Consider the following 14,205-nt stretch of genomic DNA (forward strand, 5'->3'; position numbering starts at 1 on the left):
ATACTATTTAAAAATTTTTACACCACACAATATTCACATGATATAATTTAATTTTTACTTAACTATCATTCACTTTAAGTAGAGTGGTACAATAATAATTATAGACTAATTATAAGTTTATGGTAATCTTCAAACTAACAAAAAGGAAATGGAATTAGAGAAATAAAACCAAACCTGCATTTTGGAGGTTCCAACGGCAAAAACAAAAGGTTTAAAAATATAACGTTATGATTATGGTTAAGAGGAGCGGCCTCTTTCATAAATTATTCTTTTAAAAACCAAAAAGTCGTCTTCATCATCTTCTACAGTTCTACTACTATCCGTTACGATGTTTCTTACTTTTTCTGCTCAAATTTCAAATTTCAAACTCTCTACCATTCTTAAGCCGGAGCTCTTTCTCCCTAAACCCACAACCCAAACCCCTCTCTCTCTCTCTCTCTCACTCTCGTCTTGCAGGAGATCATATTCTGACTTCCCCCAAACATTTTCTGGGAAACACACTCTGTTGCTATCTAACGCACATCCGTTCTGTTTTCTCAAATGGGTGCCTCAGTAAAATGGATAAAATCACTAATCGCTTTAAAGAAGCCCCACACAACCACCAACTACGTGAGCCGAAACATCTCCGACCACACCTCGCACTTTTTTGTTTCTGCTTCTCATGTTTCCTTTGTTTTCAATGTTTCCCTTAATGCTGTTTTCGTTGTTTTGTTTCTTTAGGAAAAGGCCGGGGATAAGACCAAGAAGAAATGGAGGCTATGGAGGAGTTCGTCAGAGGGCATGAAGAGAGGCCACGCGGTGGCATCCCAGGCGTCCGATTCTTCCTCTCATTCTTTCAGCGCTGCAATTGCTACTGTGGTGAGAGTTCCGCCCAAAGATTTCATGGTGATCAGGCGAGAACGGGCTGCCATTCAGATCCAAACCGTGTTTCGGGGATTCTTGGTAAATGCCTGCTATTTTCTTGTCTTGAAGGTTCTTTAGCTTACTCAGACCACTTAAAAACAAAACAAAACATAAACAAAAAACAAAATAGAGTCTGTGGTTTCATATATATTTACTTGGTTCTCGGTTCTCGAAAGCAACGTTTAAAGTTGTAGATCGTAAAGTTAAGGTCTTTATGGTTTTATTTGTTTGAATCTTAGTTAAGTAATTAGTATCTGAGCTCAAAAGCCTCAGAAACACAAAATTTCAGAACCAGCTGTTGGTACTCTTATATCATACATTGAACTCTGTCTCCAGTAAATTAGTCTCTTTTTTTCTATTTTCATTACTCTTAGCTACAGATGTAGTTCCTAAAGCTAAAGATCTCGAATGCTGATGTTTTTAAGCCACTGTGATGTTTAGTTTTGTGTTATTCATGGATTAACTTGAGCTGAAATTGTTGAAATCCCTGCCCAAGCAAGCAGTCAACAATGACTGCTTGCTGCTTAACCCCTAACGCCCAACTCTCAACTGTCCATTGAATGCAACAATAAATGCATTCATACGTAAAACAATGCATCTATAAATTGAGGCTTCTGGCGAGAGTCTCAGACACCCAAGGAGAAAAGAAAAGAGAGAGAGCCGAGAGAGCTCTGAGAGAAAAGAAGAGAGTTGAGTTGAGTAGAGTGTGATCTTCCTCCTCTGTAATATTTTCTTGTGTGCCACTATTTATTAGTGAAGCTCTTTTCTGTGGATGTAGGCAGTTGCCGAACCACGTTAAATTCTTGGTGTCACTGAGTGCATGAGTGTACTCTTTTATTACCGCTTTTATCCCTTCCGCTGTGTTGATTTTTCCAACAAGTGGTATCAGAGCGTTTGTTGGAAGAAGTTTTTTACAGAAAACTCGGTTTTAGTGTGTAGCTCAGTTTTCAAATTTAAGCATACCACTGTGTTTGTCTCATCTAGACAAGAAAAGCGGTGGAAACCAGAGGCCGCACGCTCCTCCACGCGCCGTCTGAAGATCGGAGAGTGAGACCCACTCTCGACACGCGTCACACGCGCCAAGGAGAGTACATAGCGCGTGAGTCCCACGCTCGGCCATGCGCCACACGCGCTACAGAGAAGCCATTGCGCGTGAAGTTCACGCGCCTGACGTGCCCCTGACTCCATAAAAGCGCGTGAGGGACACGCGCCTACGCGTTCCATGCGCACCAGAGGAGTTCAGGCGCGTGAGGTACACGCGCCTACGCGCTGTTTGTCGCGCCACGCACTGCACGCGCGACAGAGTTCCTGTTTTGGTTCTTTTGCTCATTCCTTGTGCTATCTGAGTCCGATTTTGACGAAACAAGACTCGTTTCCAACAAAATCAGACGTTCCGGACACAACGGTGCTGTCCGTTTTGTGATATTCCACCTCAAAGATCCTATACTTGTATTTTGTATTTAGAACAGTCTAAATCCATGGAGGATTCAGCATCAGGCGCCATGATAAAGCTGACTGCCTCAAACTACAGTCTTTGGAGACCTCAAATGGAGGATCTCTTGAACTGTAAAGATCTGTTTGACCCTTTGAAAAATGAAGGGAAGAAGCCAGATGAAATTACGGATCAAGTGTGGAGAAAGATGCACAAGAAGACTATTGGTCAGATCAGGCAATGGATTGACCATAGTGTTTTTCACCACGTGGCCCAGGAGACGGATGCATATAACCTCTGGAAAAAGTTAGAGGATATGTATCAGGCTAAAACTGCTCGAAACAAGGCCCTCTTGATGAGACGGCTTGTTAACTTGAAGTTGAAAAGCGATACCTCTGTTGCCGAGCATACTAGCGAGTTTCAAAACCTAGTTAACCAGCTCGGGTCCGTCAACCTGAATCTTGGCGATGAAGAACAAGCCCTGCTACTTCTCAGTTCATTACCAGACAGTTGGGAGACGCTGGTGGTCTCCCTAAGTAACTCTACTCCAGATGGCAAACTTACCATGACGATGGTTAAGGATGCCCTGTTTAATGAGGAGGCCAGACGAAAAGAGACAAGCATGAATCAAACTCATGCCCTTGTCACCGAGAGTAGAGAAAGGCCTCAAGGTAATGATAGAGGGAGAAGTGGAGGCAGAAACAGAGGGAAGCCTCAACCACGTGGAAGGTCCAGCAGTAGCAGGAACCAGCAGACGGGTAACATGAAATGTTACCACTGTGGCAAAGAAGGCCACATGAGGAAACACTGCCGCAAGTTTTTAAGGGAGCAAGGTCAAAGCAGTAAGCTGAAGAAAGAAGATGGTGAAACCCTTGTCACTCTTTCGGGAGATGTGGCAATACTCTCTACCAGTGACGAGACGTGTCTGCACCTTGCAAGCCATGATGTTGAGTGGGTGGTAGACACAGCAGCATCATACCACGCCACTTCCTACAGTGAATTTTTCACTACGTACAAAGCAGGAGACTTTGGTACGGTAAGGATGGGGAATGCTAGTTCCTTGAAGATCGTGGGAGTTGGCGAAGTGCAGATAAAAACCAACGTTGGTTGCACCATGGTGTTGAAAGATGTTCGACATATTCCTAACCTTCGGCTCAACCTGATTTCCGGGATAGCCCTTGATCGACAGGGCTATGACAGCTACTTCAGCAAAGGCACTTGGAAGCTGTCACAAGGTGCCATGGTTGTCGCCCGAGGACATATTTGCGGTACGTTGTACAAGACCCATGTGAAGATCGGTTCTGATAGCCTCAATGCAGTGGAAGACGAGGCATCACCGAATCTGTGGCACAAGAGACTCGGACACATGGGTGAGAAAGGGTTAGATACGCTTGCAAAGAAGGCACTTATCAAAGTTGCCAAAGGAACAGCGTTAAACCCTTGTGAGTACTGTTTGTTTGGCAAACAATGCAGAGTCTCGTTTAAATCCTCTACGAAGAGAAGATCAGAGTTGTTGAGTCTGGTACACTCTGATGTATGTGGTCCCATGGAAGAAGAGTCATTGGGAGGTAACAGATATTTCGTGACATTCATTGATGATGCTTCACGAAAGGTCTGGGTATATGTTTTGAAGTCAAAGGATCAGGTCTTCGAGCACTTCAAGAATTTCCACACCCTAGTGGAAAGAGAGACGGGAAAGAAGTTGAAGTGCCTGCGAACGGACAATAGAGGAGAATATGTCTCCAAAAGGTTCACTGCATACTGCGCTGATCGCGGTATTCGACATGAGAAGACGGTCCCATATACCCCTCAGCACAATGGTGTAGCCGAAAGAATGAACCGGACCATCATTGAAAGAACAAGATGCATGCTCAGTATGGCCAAGTTACCAAAGCCATTCTGGGGTGAAGCTGTTCTAGCTGCCTGTTACCTGATCAACAGATCACCTTCTGCACCACTGGAATTTGAAATTCCTGAGAAGGTTTGGTCTGGAAAAGATGTCTCTTACTCTCACCTGAGAGTGTTTGGGTGCAAAGCCTTTGCACACGTATCCAAGGAGCTGAGACAGAAGCTCGATGTCAAGTCAACTCCATGTATCTTTGTTGGATATGGAGATGAAGAATTCGGATACAAGTTATGGGATCCAGTGACAAAGAAAATTGTCAGAAGTAGGGACGTTGTGTTCCATGAAAACCAGAACATAGGAACTGAAGCTTCATCAAGAGAGCTTAGTTCCGATACTCCAAATCCTGCACCATTACAGTCCGCCACAGATAATGAGGATATGCAGGATCGAGATCCAGAAGCAGAAGAAGAAGCTCAGGGTGTCGAGCAGGGGGAGCAAGAATCCTCTCCACCAGCAGCTGGTGTACCACCACAAGGGTTAGATGGTGATGAACCTCCTTTGGTTGATGAACCAAGAAGATCGGCAAGAGGCTGCCTACTGATTCCGTCGAGGAGATATCCGGAATCAGACTATATTCTACTTACTGATGAGGGGGAGCCTGAGAGCTTCCAGGAAGTTCAAACTCATGCTGATAGAAGCCTATGGGTGCAGGCAATGCAAGAAGAGATGAGTTCTTTGCAGAAAAATCAGACCTATGAGTTGGTGAAACTTCCTAAAGGAAAGAAAGCCCTAAAGAATAAATGGGTGTTCAAGCTGAAGAAAGATGGCCAAGGAAAGCTGATGAAGCACAAGGCCAGATTGGTTGTCAAAGGATTCCAGCAGAAGAAGGGAATCGATTTTGACGAGATATTTTCTCCGGTGGTGAAAATGATGTCGATCCGAGTCATACTCGGATTGGTAGCCAGCTTGAATTTGGAACTCGAACAGATGGATGTGAAGACAGCCTTTCTCCATGGAGATTTGGAGGAGGAAATCTATATGGAGCAACCAGAAGGTTTTGAAGCTCCAGGGAAAGATCACTTAATCTGCAGGCTGAAGAAGAGTCTCTATGGCCTCAAGCAAGCGCCGAGGCAATGGTACAAGAAATTCGACTCATTCATGATGAGTCATGGTTACAAGAGACTTGTTGCAGATCAGTGTGTCTATGTTCGAAGGTTCCAGGATGACAAGTTTGTCATACTCCTTCTTTACGTTGATGATATGTTAATCGTTGGTGAGGATAGGTCCATGATTAACAAACTAAAGAAGGAACTATCCAAGTCCTTTGACATGAAGGACTTAGGCCCAGCACAGCAAATTTTGGGCATGAAGATTGTTCGTGATAGGAAAGTCAAAAGGGTGTGGCTATCACAACAAAAATATGTTGAACAGGTCATTAGACGTTTCAACATGGGAGATGCTAAGCCAGTCAAAACTCCACTTGCAAACCACTTCAAATTGAGCAAGAGCTCGTGTCCTTCTTCAAAGAAAGAGATTGAAGAAATGGAAGCAATCCCCTACTCTTCAGCAGTAGGAAGCCTGATGTATGCAATGGTTTGTACCAGACCAGATATTGCTCATGCTGTAGGCATGGTGAGCAGATTCCTTTCAAATCCAGGAAAGGATCATTGGGAAGCAGTCAAGTGGATTCTCAGGTACCTGAAAGGTACATTGAACATGTGCTTGTGTTTTGGGGGAGCTAAACCAGTTTTGGAAGGCTATACAGATTCAGATATGGCAGGAGATCTGGATAGCAGGAAATCTACTTCAGGATTTCTCTTCACCTTTGCAGGAGGAGCTGTCTCTTGGCAGTCCAAGCTGCAGAAGTGTGTTGCTTTATCTACAACAGAGGCAGAGTATATTGCTGCAGCGGAAGCTGGGAAAGAGATGTTGTGGATGAAGCGTTTTCTCCAAGAACTAGGAGTTAGTCAAGAAGACTATAAGGTACATTGTGATAGTCAAAGTGCTCTAGACTTGAGCAAGAATTCAATGTACCACTCCCGCACCAAGCATATTGACATCCGCTATCATTGGATACGCGAAGCGATGGAACAACAGCTATTGAAGCTTGTGAAGATCCATACGAAAGAGAATCCAGCGGACATGCTGACGAAGGTGGTTACAAGTGAGAAGCTTGAGCTATGCAGAGACATAGCTGGGATGGATAGCATATAGGTAAATGGGCATGGAGGGGGAGAATTGTTGAAATCCCTGCCCAAGCAAGCAGTCAACTGACTGCTTGCTGCTTAACCCCTAACGCCCAACTCTTAACTGTCCATTGAATGCAACAATAAATGCATTCATACGTAAAACAATGCATCTATAAATTGAGGCTTCTGGCGAGAGTCTCAGACACCCAAGGAGAAAAGAAAAGAGAGAGAGCCGAGAGAGCTCTGAGAGAAAAGAAGAGAGTTGAGTTGAGTAGAGTGTGATCTTCCTCCTCTGTAATATTTTCTTGTGTGCCACTATTTATTAGTGAAGCTCTTTTCTGTGGATGTAGGCAGTTGCCGAACCACGTTAAATTCTTGGTGTCACTGAGTGCATGAGTGTACTCTTTTATTACCGCTTTTATCCCTTCCGCTGTGTTGATTTTCCCAACAGAAACAGCCTCAAAAACTTCCAAATTAGTTTTCTATGAGATATCCTTAAGCCAAATATTGTAAAGTTCAATACTCTTTCTCAAGTTTACAACACTCTGTTCGTTAAAGACAAGTTTTATGTCTCCCATCTATAACTTGGGTAAAGATCCAGATTTCAGGGACTACGTCATCTAAGTTTATGTGCTTATCTATAGAATTGAGCTCATGTAACTTAAAAATTAAAAATCAATTCATCTTACCTAGTAAGAATTTTGAATTACATTGTCGGGAAGTGGAATTGAGTTAATCGTACTAGAAGTTCTCTGTAGTTTTTAATAAGGTTGAGTTTTTTTGACCCACATCATATTTTTAACTAAGTAGTAATACTCTTAGCAATGCACAGGGTCAACGTGTTCTTTCTTGAAGCGTTTTTTCTTTTTCTTTTGTTTGCTTTGTTACTCTTTAGGAAAAGTGTAGACTTTCACCGGTCGGTGATGAAAGCTAATAGAGATAAAACAATTTGAGTTTGTTTTAAAATTATCTGTTGCACGAAACAATATGATCATCTTCAAACATAGGTAAAATGATAATGTTTTTGCTAATGGAGTTAGGTATTTCACTCTTTCAGAACAAAAGCAGAGGACATCCATATCTGAGTTACTCTATCCTCAATTTCCTCTGTAGTCTAGGCAGCCAAGCGGAGACTCAGATTATTAGTCCATCAGCAAGTATCAACCCTGTGGGAAGTTTCACTTTGGAAACTGCCTCAGCAATATTTTTTGCGAGCCGGGGTTTCTTCGTCAATGTTTTCTTCCTTTTCTTGTTTTTGTTTTTGTTTTTGTTTTTGCCATATTCCTTAAAAAGAATGCAGTGACGTGCTCTAATATTCATCTTTTATGCTTATGAATTACTGTTTATGCATTTCTATTCAGTGTTCTTAATGACATGTTGCAGGCAAGACAAGCTTTGAGGGCATTGAAAGCAGTGGTGAGGCTTCAAGCTATATTCCGTGGTCGGCAAGTTCGGAAACAAGCTGCTGTTACACTGAGTTGCATGCAAGCTCTTGTTCGAGTTCAAGCTCGTGTAAGGGCACGGTGTGTGAGGGTGTCCCCAGAAGGGCTAGCTGTGCCCCTTGCTGATCCTGTGAAGCAAGCAGAGGTATTAATGTCAAAACATCTTCACATCTCAACATTTTATGTATTCCCAAGGGTGGGTCTGAAGGGCCTTGCCTTGGTGAGATTCCGTGTCATCAAATAAATAATGAAAATACCATTTAATGTATATGCAATGCTAACTCTGTCATCAATGTTGTTTTTTCTGATAATTCTCAGCAAGGATGGTGTGCTAGTCCAGGAACCATTGATGAAGTTAGAGCAAAGCTGCAAATGAGGCAAGAAGGTGCTGTGAAGAGGGGGAGAGCAATTGCATACGCGCGCTCTCAACAGGTATGAAATTGAGAGGACCCAATAGACAGTTTTTCCTTTAGTAAGATAGTCAGTGGACTGAATATATGGCCTAGTTAAAGCTGCCTGAATATTTGCAGATAAGTTGGGATTTACATTTCATTTGTTTCAGTATGTTGAACAAATTATCTTTAGTATGTTGAATTTCTTGTTTTCAGCAATCAAGATTGACTGCAACTCCAAATTCAATAAGCAGCAAACCAGTGACTTCTCTCAAGCATCATAGACTTGATAAGAACAACTCGGGATGGTGCTGGATAGAAAGCTGGATGGCAGCCAAACCCTGGGAAAGCAGATTGATGGAAGAAAATCATACAGACCCCCCAGAAAAGACTCCATTGTCTAGGAAAAGCCAAGATCGACTTCTCAATTTTCATTCCTATTCTCCAGATCATGATTCAGTGAAAGCCATAAGGTACAATGGCACAACCAGGATTTTTACTAAACCACTTACAGCTGGTCAAATTAGTTCCTCATCTTCTGCCCCAAGTTCCGAATCTCTTTATGATGAGAGCTGTGCATCAACTTCATCTACGTCTGCATCTCCAACTCTAGCATCTAGTAACACTCTCATGATGGAAACGCTTGAAGAAAGGAATATCCACGCACCTAGCTACATGTATCTCACAGAGTCAACTAAAGCTAAGCAGAAAGCTTACAAATATCTTTCTCACAGTATGCAGAGGCATTTTATGGAGGATTTTATGTTCCCTAGTAAACCAATGGTAGTTTCCAATGGAGATACAAGGAGCAGTGCGGGTTCTAATTGTTCAGTTAATTTGAGCAGAGATGTGTACCCTACTTCAATGCAAAATAATCCATTAGGTACACATGGGCGGGTAAGACATCAGCAGTACTAATTAAGACTTGTCATAGGGACTAAGAGAGGCTTAGCCAAACTTCAATGTCCAAGTTCCTTGAGTTCAACAGCTTGTTGCGCCATATGATTCTGAAGCTAGCTGTTCAAGTGCTAAGAGACACATCAATGGACCAGATTTACCCAACAAACAAAAGGTGAACTGGTTTGTATATGAACACCGGAAGTAGATCAGATACTATGAGCAACTGTGTTCATAGAATTGAAGCATGACCCTATAGTATTTTCGAATTTTGTTCCGTAAAGATTGAATGACATTGTCTTGTCTAGGACTTCACATACAAGGTTTGTTTGTTTGTTGTATGTAAAATGTGGCGTGTATAGAAATGATGCTAGCTAATTGAGATGTATGCATTTGAATGAACAAATAGAAATTTCAGGGGAAATAGCACTTGTGATGTTGCTACTTAGAGTATGGATATTAGAGTGACTGCGTTCGTGGAATTTGTTATGGCTATGAATCTTCAGAATATAGTCTGTGTTAGGTGGTTTTAATGAAAATATTAAAGAGTGCAGTCTTGAGCTTGAAGTAGTACTAGATTTATTATGGTTACTCTGGCTTTTGTTTTGGAAAATGCTGCTTCAAATGGGCTTTCCCCCCTACATCCATGCTTGAGTTGGGCTTCGTGGCTCAAGTTGTACGTTTATTAACAGATACCGTTAAACAGGAAAACCAAACCAAGAAGATTATGGCAAGAGACATTGGATTCTCGCTTTTTAATTATAGTAATATCCATTGCTCACACACTCTTATATTTAAGCGAAAACAAGATATATTCAAGGAAGAGGAAGTAGTTGGTGGTAAGAAATGGCACAAATATCAAAGAAGTATTGTTGTTATGATATTTAATCCAAGTATTTCCCAGATATTATTATATGACAGCAAACAGATCAATTACAATAGAGGTTTGATTTTTCCCCCAATTTCAGAACATCACCCAGAAATCAACAAAGTAAAAATGTCGATCCATATGGAATAAGTAGACTGACTAGCTAATGTTGTTCTTTCTAACAACTAGCAATTAATTAAACCTCTTATCTGGCCGTGGCTGTAAGTTTTTCTAGCTAGCTAGCAGCCTAGCTCTACCATAATATTAATATGTATGATATTTACTTGGCAATTAGGACGACGTACGGGTGCATGAATAACATATATAATATTCCCAGTACCCCACAAAAAGATATACTCTTATCGATCAGTCTCCCGCTATCAATGGAATAAATTAACTTTGAGTTCTTGCTCTGGAATTTGCTCCGAAACTCGGTTGAAATTTGGAAAAAGAGATGTTAACGCTCAAATTTTGATGCAGATATGATGATTGTGTGTGAAGTTATTTCAGGAGCATGAGTACTTCAATGTTTGAGATTAGAATCAAACCTTTTCAATCATGCAAGGAGCGCAAGGATCAATGTTTTGTGAAACATTCTTAACCCCACTTAAGAAACAAAATTGAGTGGCGTCCAATAACAACTAACAAGGGTTCCTCAAATAGACTGGAATTTGAGATGGGGTTGGGGGGGGGTGATATGCAGCATCTTAAAGGGTCCCAGCAGCATTCATTCTATAGCTGAAAGGACCACTTATGTCAACATCATCGTCCTTTGCTATTGTGCGAATCACTTAATCATTCCATGATCTTTAAGAAACCAGAAGAGAAAATCGACCAGAAAATATTAACACTTGGAAAATATGCATCTTCAAATGTCGACAACAGTAAAGTGAACTGTTGTTTCATTTGTCGGTTTCAAAAATTAGAGACACATGCAGATCATACATACACACTTGACAAACCCATGACACAGTGATAGACAGACGTTTGAGACGATCGATCATGAAGATTAATATTTGCAGATCAGTTAAAGTTTGACTTTTTTTTTATCTACGCGGCAAGATAGATATATGCCCTACGTACGTACTCGTGATAGGACATGATCATGATCAAAGACTACTCAAGCAGCCTTACACGTGGGGTGGGGGGAGGAGTATTGTATATTGCAGCACCAACAAAGGCAAGAGATCAGGATGTATGCCACCAAAAGCAGTAAAAATAAAATAATAAAAATTGTTAGATGTCAATGTTGATGGGGGATCGATCCTGAAGTGAATGAAAGAAAAAGGAAAACGGGATGATGCTTTCTTCAACTTAGAGTAAAATATATAAACTTTCTTTCATTGGGGGGTTGCCATGAAGATAAGGAAGGCAGTGTGGGGTCCTAATTCCAGGATGATATATGCCTATAATTTCCTTCATGTATATTGCTTTTTTTATTTCTTAATTTGTGGGTCACACATGAATTAATTAATTAATACTTTTGTTTGCGCATAGCTTTATATCATGATGATCAGTAAATAAGTTTCATGTTTTTCTACTTTTTCTTCGTTCCCATTATTTGAATTTGGACCAAAATAATTTGAATTTTGTTCTCTTATTATATAATATATATATCAATTGATCACTGTGAATTATAATGATCGATTCATGCATGAATATATACCTTAATTATTTGTTTATTTTGATGATCTCCTATTTAGTTGTGTCATTCAATTAAAAGATCAGGTTTTATTGTAGTACTTGGTCAACTTGAAAAGAGCATTAACATCATGCAGTCCTTCATTTTTATTTTTTATTTTTCCTCGCTGATGTGAATGACATGCACTGATCATCAGATACAAGCTTTGCGAGTTAGGTAGAATCTTGTTACTTTTCATGTGCAAGCTAGCTGCACTCTTACCCAAAACAATTTTTTTTTTTTTTTAAAAAAAAAAAAGTTCATGTAAACATATATGCAGTACTACATGATCATCTTATATGTAACTTAGTTATATATAAGCATTAATCCTTGAACCATTATACAATTATAAATAAACCTGGCCTTTAAATTAATACTAGCTGTGATGTTGTTAATATATTTGAGATCATGAGATCATCAAGACTCACAAGTACTTAAAGTTTGAAGATCATGAGTTTAAGTTTGAATGTTTCATTAATGTAATTGAATGCATAACTTCTTTTTAATATAAAATAACTATTTTGACTAGTTACATGATGAATGAAATGCGTAAGAAATACGTACGCAAAAACACATCAATATTATTTAGCAAGGAATTAAGAACAAAGCAGCTGGGAGCTGTAGAGGAAACAAAATTCAAAAAGAAAAGAAAGAAAGAAAGGGACCCTTGAAAAATTCATGACTGAAAATGAACCATACCAAAATCAATCGTCTTCGAGAAAAGACAAATATATAAAATTATAAGCTGGCTATTCTATTATGTACTTATTTTGATTCCACATTAATGAGTTGGGCCGGGAGGGAGGAAAAAAAAACAAAAATCGCATGCATCTTTTCATGTCTCCTTTGATCGCTCAACAAATAAAGCAAAAGAGACACTGGTGCTATTAATTGTTGCATGTGCAACAATAAATCAGGAATCTTGTTTGGTTCTATTTCTTCCATCACAAGCATTCCAAACTCTTGCTTTTTCTTTCAGAAGCAACAAATAAGATGAAGTCATAGATTCTTGGCTAGCTAGCTGCATGCAGCCCTCCCTGTTCCAACTTCCACCACAAGATCAAACCAGCATTGCTTTGCTTTGCTTTAATTAGCTAGCTAGCTCATTCTTATTTCAATTTGAAACTGATTTTGCTAGCTGGAGACTATATATATATCTATATATGACGATGATCTATCAATCAACTTGTACAGCTAGTGCATGCATGATGATCACAACTCTCTCTCTCTTTCATGATTATTCCAGTTTGGAACATTAATTAATGACACGGCCTGACGGCCTGCAATTCATCACATGAAAAAAATGATCTTTATAATCTTAGAATATATATATATATAAATTCTGTTTTTTTTTTAATAAATTTGAAATTCACAGAAAAATATTATATTTTAATAGTGAGTCTTATTTTTTTTTTAAAAAAATAAAAAATAAAAATACGTAAAAATTATATGTATTAAAAAGTTAAAATTGTATCTGATATTACTCGTGATTGATAAGATATATGATCTCATGAAGTGAATGTAATAGTCATGATGATCTTATCGAGTCTGGCTGATGGCTAGCTAGGATCGATCAACTTCAGCTAGACAGCAACATGAGTTATAAGATAGATCCGTCGTCGATGAAGCTTTCAAATTTAATTAATTAGCATCTAATTATAAGATGCATGCAGCTAGCTAGGTAAGTAGGTAGCTAGCATGCATGATTGCTGAAAAGAATAATCCTACTTTTGATTATCGTAAATATTCACCAACCACACAAGATCGAGCGAGCGAGCAGCCAATCAACTCCGAGATTAGACAAAAAAAATGAATAAAAATTAATTAGAGTGCTAAGTTCAAGGGGAACCTTCAACAGAATGTGAAGGCATACTTTTTCGGGATTCTTTTGATCGTTTTAAATTATTATACGTAGGCCCATGCATAAACAGAATGCCAGCTTTGCTCTAAAATTCTAAATATTCTCCCCCCGTCCCCTCATTGATTACTACCTTTTGATTAAGTACTGCTTTAATTTATAAAATCTATATATATATATATATATATATAATACTCATGTGGCCAAACATGTTTAAAATGCCCTTAATTAGCTAGTACTTTAATTAATTAATTAATTAATTAATTAGGGATTGTGATCATGATTAATTAATATCTCTTTTTAAGCAATTATAATACTTTGAAAACACAAATGATTCCTTAATTGGCCCAATTAGACCCACAAATTCTTGATTGCTATCAACGTACGTACACTGTGTCAAAGAATATAAAAAAAACATCAAATTAATTAATTGCAAAGCTAGCTGGTAGTCCCAGTAGTGGAATTCCGGGGTTTGTGATCTTGATCTTGAACATGTACTATATATTCAGAGATCAGATCAGGTTACACGTCACGTGTCACTATCACGTACATTACAAAATTTATCAGTTTGCTTTAGTTTATGTTAAGATCAAAGCGAATAATATCAATGATAATTACTTATTTGCATTCTTGTTTGGATTGCAGCTCCCGTTTCAACTCATTTAATTATAATCTTGTCTTCTTCTTGTAATTGATC

General features: G+C 39.4%; 1 protein-coding gene across 1 annotated transcript; it reads left to right on the forward strand.

Annotated features, from left to right (window-relative positions):
* Positions 1-313: 313 nt before the first annotated feature.
* On the forward strand, positions 314-9,640 carry LOC108991673 (protein IQ-DOMAIN 1-like). Its single transcript, XM_018966005.2, has 5 exons — positions 314-609; positions 721-942; positions 7,754-7,957; positions 8,131-8,244; positions 8,421-9,640. The coding sequence occupies exons 1-5, from the start codon at positions 541-543 to the stop codon at positions 9,120-9,122; spliced, it is 1,311 nt and encodes a 436-aa protein (XP_018821550.1). The 5' UTR covers positions 314-540; the 3' UTR covers positions 9,123-9,640.
* The last annotated feature ends 4,565 nt before the right edge of the window (positions 9,641-14,205 follow it).

This window comes from Juglans regia, chromosome 7, assembly GCF_001411555.2.
Source record: "Juglans regia cultivar Chandler chromosome 7, Walnut 2.0, whole genome shotgun sequence".
Classification (NCBI taxonomy): domain Eukaryota; kingdom Viridiplantae; phylum Streptophyta; class Magnoliopsida; order Fagales; family Juglandaceae; genus Juglans; species Juglans regia.

What these genes read in the sequence shown, in the direction of transcription:
- LOC108991673 (XM_018966005.2), top strand. Translation starts at nt 541, where the DNA reads ATGGGTGCCTCAGTAAAATGGATAAAATCACTAATCGCTTTAAAGAAG. An exon ending in CCGTGTTTCGGGGATTCTTG is followed by an intron (nt 943 to 7,753) that starts GTAAATGCCTGC and finishes GACATGTTGCAG; the next exon opens with GCAAGACAAGCTTTGAGGGC. An exon ending in CATACGCGCGCTCTCAACAG is followed by an intron (nt 8,245 to 8,420) that starts GTATGAAATTGA and finishes TCTTGTTTTCAG; the next exon opens with CAATCAAGATTGACTGCAAC.